The sequence below is a fragment of the Raphanus sativus genome, unplaced genomic scaffold (genome assembly GCF_000801105.2).
Source record: "Raphanus sativus cultivar WK10039 unplaced genomic scaffold, ASM80110v3 Scaffold4454, whole genome shotgun sequence".
NCBI lineage: Eukaryota > Viridiplantae > Streptophyta > Magnoliopsida > Brassicales > Brassicaceae > Raphanus > Raphanus sativus.
The window spans coordinates 371-7079 of NW_026619756.1; the positions used below are offsets into that span (position 1 = coordinate 371).

The 6709-nt window shown below is 33.9% G+C and overlaps 1 protein-coding gene across 2 annotated transcripts; it reads left to right on the forward strand.

Annotated features, from left to right (window-relative positions):
* The first annotated feature begins 2726 nt into the window (after positions 1 to 2726).
* On the forward strand, positions 2727 to 4651 carry LOC130507393 (uncharacterized membrane protein At4g09580-like). Of its 2 annotated transcripts, XR_008942302.1 has the most exons (5): positions 2727 to 3021; positions 3114 to 3384; positions 3902 to 4072; positions 4157 to 4349; positions 4548 to 4651. XR_008942302.1 is itself a non-coding variant. In XM_057002109.1 (4 exons), the coding sequence occupies exons 1-4, from the start codon at positions 2801 to 2803 to the stop codon at positions 4280 to 4282; spliced, it is 789 nt and encodes a 262-aa protein (XP_056858089.1). In that variant the 5' UTR covers positions 2727 to 2800; the 3' UTR covers positions 4283 to 4470. The 2 variants fall into 2 exon arrangements, 1 of the variants encoding a protein (XP_056858089.1); XM_057002109.1 differs by lacking the exon at positions 4548 to 4651 and having other exon boundaries at positions 4157 to 4470.
* The last annotated feature ends 2058 nt before the right edge of the window (positions 4652 to 6709 follow it).

Sequence of the window (6709 nt, forward strand, 5' to 3'; positions counted from 1 at the left end):
ATTCTGTTATTTTATAATCTATAAAATAGTTAATAAATAGATTAAGTTCTAATATTAGTATAAATCGGTTGCAAAAAGAAAAAGTTCTAATAGTAGTGATATATTAGATACGAGATTATAATGATTAAGGCATACGACAAGCAGCACGCGTACAAAATCTTGCGGCTAAACTTGTAAACAACGAGAATTTTAGGGACACAAGTAATTATTATAGAGCCATTTGCATACAAACTACTCAATAACTATGAAATTTGCAAATATGGAAAAAACAGGTGGGACCCAACATCATAAGATGTAAATTGACGGTGATGACCTTAATCTCTTCGATATGTTAGAGAATTTGTTTCTCTCTTTCTCTTGCTTTACCTTTTTCTTTTTCTTTTCTCAATTTTCTTTATTAATTTTTATGATCATTTTTTTCCACGCCAATCTCTACACCACATCTCTATACTAAATTCATTGCTCTCTTTCTCTATAACTTCGTGCTTTCTTATTCACATGCGTTCAAAGCTTCATTGGCATTTTAATGATGAAAAACCGGTTAACCGGTGAAATAATAGAGCGTCGGAATCTGCAAGAGAACCGGCTCTCAAACTTCCTCCGCCAATTTCAGTTGTTGCCTCACCGTCACACGCTCTTACAGCACCGTGCACAAATCGTAAAATCTACCGACCAAAAAGAGCTTCAGCGTCTAAGAGGGATATGTCCTGGAAAACCGACATCCCCAAGACAAGCTCGTCGACACCAGAATCTTCACAGGGACGGCGCAAAAAGAAGACTGTAGTACCAGTTCGTCCCACAAAGATAATATAATAATTAGCCAGTCAACATAAATTATTAATGTTTACGTATATGTTAGTTTAGCTGGCCAACATTCGTTAACATTAGTTGGTTTATCCGGCTAACAAATATATTTTTATCTGTTTGAATCAAATCTTTTCACTCAGTATATTTGTTAGTTTAACCGGCTAACGTGTATATGTTTGTAGCTATTAATTTAATTTAGCCGGTTACCAAAATATATGTTTTTATACTTATTTTCTTTGTTTTTACTTTGACTTATTTTAGCCGGCTAATAAATATCAAATCATATAATTGCTATGTAAATTAGCACGGCTAAAATGTAACTTTTTATATTTCCGTAAATTAGCATGTTTATATTCCGTTTTATCCGGATATTTTACATATTAACTAATATTTTGAGTTAAAATTACCGGCTATTAGATCCGGTTGATGGTTATGTTAATTCGTAAATAGAAACTATTTATTACCGGCTATTGGATCCGGATATTTTACATATTAGCATGGTTATATTACGATTTGTTCGGTTAACTCTAATAAAAATAATAATAAAAGATGGTAACTGGATAATAAAAGTGTGAGTCCATTAAAAGGTATTTTGGTTTTCCATTATATTTATCCGGCTACATATGCTTACTCAGTTATAAAAAAAAAATCAAAACATAAACAAGCTCGTAAACGAATCTACAGGTTTGGAACCATAAAGGGATTGCACATAAACTGGTAAGCACAAACAAGTCTCTTTATCAAGCCATTCCCATTATTTTTTTTCTCTCATGAACAAAAACATCCTCAAGACACTAAACAAACAAAAGAGGCAATTAACTATTGTTTTCTCGTTAAGCAAACATACAGGTAATCTCCATGCTTCACTAACTTCCACGCTGGCATTTTAGACGGCGGAGGAGGCGGCGACAGAGGGATCGGCATCAATGGAGATTCACTTCTGGTGAATCGTGTTACTTCGGCTGGCGGATTGGATTCCGTCGGAGGTTTGCGAATGTTGACCACTGATGCGCACGATTGAAAGTTCTGGTGCGGTGGTGGTGGCGGAAGGGCGGTGGATTTGAATAGGTTCTCTTGGATGAGAATAGCCCTTGAAGAAAGGTGGTGGAGGCGGCGTGGGAGGAGGATGCGGTGGTGAATTTGTTGGCGGAGGAACAGAGCTGAAGAGTAAAACCAGTACCGTCGATGCTCTTTTGCCCCTGCTTCTTCTTCTTCTTCTTCTTTCTCCGTAGCGCGATCAGAAAGTCCTTGGTTACTCCGGCTTTCTTCTTCTTCTGTTTACTGCTCTTCCGATATACAGTCGTCGGAGTAATCGGATGCGTTGCCGCCACAAGCAGAATATCTCATTGTTGAAAAGAGTAAACTTTTACCTTGCCAATGCTATGCGACCTCTTGTTAGGTGAAGACTTATCCTTTTGCGATTTGAATATCTCTGACCATTCAGGTAACCGGTGGTGATAAAGAGGAACACAATCGGAGGCAGAAACACGAACTATGTGAATGTGGAACCGCCCGTAAGATATTATGAGAGAATGTCGATGGGAGAAAATGGAGGAATGGGCAGACATCAGAACATACAAAACAAAGGAGATTCAGATGAAGAGTTCACGGAAGATGAAGACAAGAGAATGAGAAGAAGAGAGAGAGAAATCAGGTGGAGTTATCAATGTAGAGAATTCGTAAGACTTAACAATTTTAAAATGTAATATATGAGATATAAGGGCAAAAAGGCCATTAAAAAAAAAACACATCAGCGAGAAATGACAAATTCCATCTTTGCAAATTATGCACTTATGTTTGTAGTTTGTATATGGATGCCAATTTCTCATTATTATAAGTTCAGTTTTTGTTATTTTTAATTAGATTAACATAAATCAAAACAAATCCTTCGAACTCAAAATTTGAATATTCCCTTTCTTTTCTCCTTCCTCTCCTTCTTCTCTCTCTCTTTTTCGACCCGATCGTTAGAGGAGAGAGAAACAGAGAAAGAGAAATGGAGAGAGGAGGAGGAACAACAATCGGCGACGTTAATCTGCCAACACCTGCTAAACTGGCAACTCCGAGATATTCTCTGAGCTTTTGGGAGGTCACGGCAGCTTCCGGCGTCGTTTTGGGGTTTCTCATTGGCCTTGTATGCGTTTATCTCACAATGCCTCAATCTGATTACAGCTTCCTCAAGCTACCTCGTAATCTCCAAGACCTTCAGATCCTCAGGTCAATTTTTAAACGTTTCTATAATTAGATTGCTTCTGAGTTCTTTTAGAATTGATTTTTTTAACATTTTGAGATTTTGTGTGTTGTTGCAGAGATAACCTGGAGATTTACACAAGTGGTTACACAGTTCAAGTTCTTGTCGGATATTCTCTGGTGTATGTTTTTATGCAGACATTCATGATTCCTGGAACTGTGTTCATGTCTTTGCTTGCTGGTGCTCTCTTTGGAGTTTTCAAAGGAATGGCTCTTGTTGTCTCCACTGCAACAGCTGGTGCTTCCTCTTGCTTCTTCCTCTCTAAGCTCATTGGTAGACCTTTGATCTTCTCGCTTTGGCCCGACAAGCTCGTCTTCTTCCAAGATCAGGTTTGGAAATAAAATAAAAACAAGAGGAGACAAAATCGTTTTTGTCCTTATTTTCGATTGCGAACAGTTAGGCCTGCGAGTTTGGTTTATATGGTTAGTCACAAAATTTTACCCAATTGAACTGAAATAAACTCGGTTAGTTAATTTTTATAAATTATATCAAATTCAAATAAATTTTCCATGATATTCTAGTTTAATTTGGTTAATTACTGGGTAACTTTTGTTACATTTGGTTAGTTTGATTACTTCAGTTTTAATTTTGGATATGATTTAGGTTCGGTTTGTTATAAATCAAATATAATTTGGTTATGACTTTTCTATAGAAAATATGTAAAAACCGAACTAACTAATTCTCGATCCGATATAACCAATTTTTTTCTGTAAATATGTTGAACTGAACTGAACTTTTAATCTAGCTTGAACCAAAAACCAAAATTTTTGGTTTAGTTTGGTTCGGTAAGTTTAGTTTCGGCAGGCCTATGAAAATAATACTCAAAGAGTGTTTTGGTTTTTTTAGGTTGCGAGAAGGAAAGACGGGTTGCTGAACTATATGCTGTTCTTGAGACTAACACCAACATTGCCCAACACTTTCATCAATGTTGCTTCTCCAATTGTTGATGTTCCTTACCATATCTTCTTCCTCGCTACATTCATTGGTCTGATTCCTGCTGCATTTGTCACTGTCCGGGTATGTTCATTTCTGGCATCTTCCTTGTTATGATCTTACGGTTTCAGTGAGTATATGTGAATGTGTTTGGTTTTGTGGCCACAGGCTGGGATAGCTCTTGGAGAGCTACAATCATTGGGAGATCTCTATGATTTCAGCTCGATGGCCACTCTGTTTCTCATCGGTGTGCTCTCTGTGACTCCAACCCTAATTAGCAAGAAGAAGGCTTAGAAGAAGAGCAAGATCAAATGGAGACATAAGACAAAACTATCACATGCATACGATGATGACTCTTTGTGTATGTATATATTTAGAATGTTAGGACCAATTTCATAACCACATTTTCTCTAAATGTTCTTTTTAACTCAAAAATGTACTAGAAAATATATCTCTAATGGGTTTCATGGGCCTTTCGACAACATGTTTATAGCCTTAGGTTTATAAAATCAAAATTATCCATGAAAGTAGACTGAACCATAAATTTTTTGGCTTGCAGTTCAGAGTCTTCAGACCGATTCTAACGACAAAGTGATGAGGATGCCAAGTGCAAACACTCTCCTCGCCTACACTTGAATATAGAAGCTCACAAATCAAGCAAATATTATAACGGGAAGTTTTTGGACCTCTTGCCAGCTTTGGACTTCCGATGTCTAGTTCAAAGGTTAGATTCCCAAACATGAATTTTATAATCGGTGTTACTAAGCCCAGCGACAAAAACATCATCCAGCCCAACTTGGATCGGCTGCCAAAGGCATAGACCAACCAATATATATATTCGTTGCTGCTTGCCTGCTAGACACTATGGTTTCACATGAAAAAATGATGAGAGGAATATGGACTGTTGTTTTTATCGTAAAGTGGTTGAAGCCGTATGTTTTCCGGCACCAAAAAAAAAGACACCAGTCTGGGTAAACGTTTGATAAGTCTGCAGAACTTTAATCCAACTTGAAACGTTTGATGGAAGCGTGAACCTGTGAGGATCTGCAAAGGACATTAATTACTTCCTTTGTTACATAATAAATGTCATTTTGAGTTTTTTTTATTTTGTTTCACAGTAAAGTATAATTATACAATTACAATGTAATTTTGTAAATTAAATCTACTTTATCCTTTTGAATAATTAATAGATTTTTATTTATATTATTTTTATTTAATTAATTATATATTAATCTATTATATAATTTTCTTAAATTTCATGAAAAATGTTAAAATGACACTTATAATGAAACGAAATAAGTGATCAGATATTTTTTTTCAATTGTAGTTATCACTGATTTGCTTTCGAAAACTTAGGGAGTTTAAAATTATGTTTTTATTTAAACTACGTTCCAAGTTTATTAACATATTATTAGATCCTGCACTTTGGTATTAAGAAAGAATTGTAGTATTAGTTATTTACTAACTTAGCTAACAATAAAATTTGTTGTGAATTTAATCACCCAATAAAAGTTAGACTGAATTCTCTCTATACAAAACATTAAAGTGGTATATCTATAAATTTACGATTTTTTGCTTATAACTTTCACTTTACTGCCCGAAGTAAAATTTCAACTTATCAACTTCGTAGCTTATTTAAACCAGCTTTCAGAAGAAAAAAAAAATTCGTAGCTTATTTTCTTGTCAGCAATTTCGTAACTTATTAAATATAAGGAACTCGTAAATACGTTAAATGAAGAATCATTTTTTTGAAAGCCAATTTTCAAAAAAAAAAAGAATCATTTTTTTTAAAATGAGATGGACATAAATTGTAAGTGACAGTCGGAAAGGATTTTGATCACTACTGGACGTTCCGATTGAGGGAGGCCTTTTAAGGTAACAAAAGGTGCTATCGAAGTATAGGTACGAACAAAAAAACTCAAGTCCCTCTGGAAACATATATGGGGTTGGTCAGTCTCTCGAGTAAATATAAATAAACCAATATCAAGTCAAAACTAAAAAAAAACTAGATTTTGAGCTGCCGTTCAAAAGGCAGTATATTTTATGTTTTACATTTTAAAAAAAAAATTAATTTTTATAATTATATTTTTTAATTATATTTTTCGTTTTCTTTGTAATCATATTTGTATAAAATATTTTTTAAATGATTAATAAAATATTTTAATAAATGTATTAAAATAATTAAACCAAACATATATTTTATGTAATTTCCAACGCTTTTCATAATGTTTTTATTATTATTATTATTATTAGCCAAGAAAATAAAGTATCTATTAAAAGTAGGGATGTTCAGTCCGGATATAGGTTTGGTTTCGATTTGGTTTCGGTTTGTTTTTTTTTGGTTTTTCGGTATTTTGATTAGTAAAATACAACTACCATTCTAAATACATATTTACATACCGTCGATTCGGTTTTGGTTCGGTTTATATACCGTCGATTTTTGGTTTATTTGATTTTATACCGAGAAACATAATTATTTAACTTGGGATCATATTATTGGAATTTTAGAATCATATTGTCAACGCAGTCATTTATTAAAAATATTATATGTCTAAATAAAATAACAAAAAAATAAAAAACGCTACTACCATCTGATAAATAATCAAATCTAGAATAAAATCAAAAATTGAAATTTTGACCAAAAAATAAAGAGAAGCACGGAAAAAAAGTTTTTTTTTCTATTTTTCCATTCATCAAAATCATGTTTCTTCAAGTGAACAT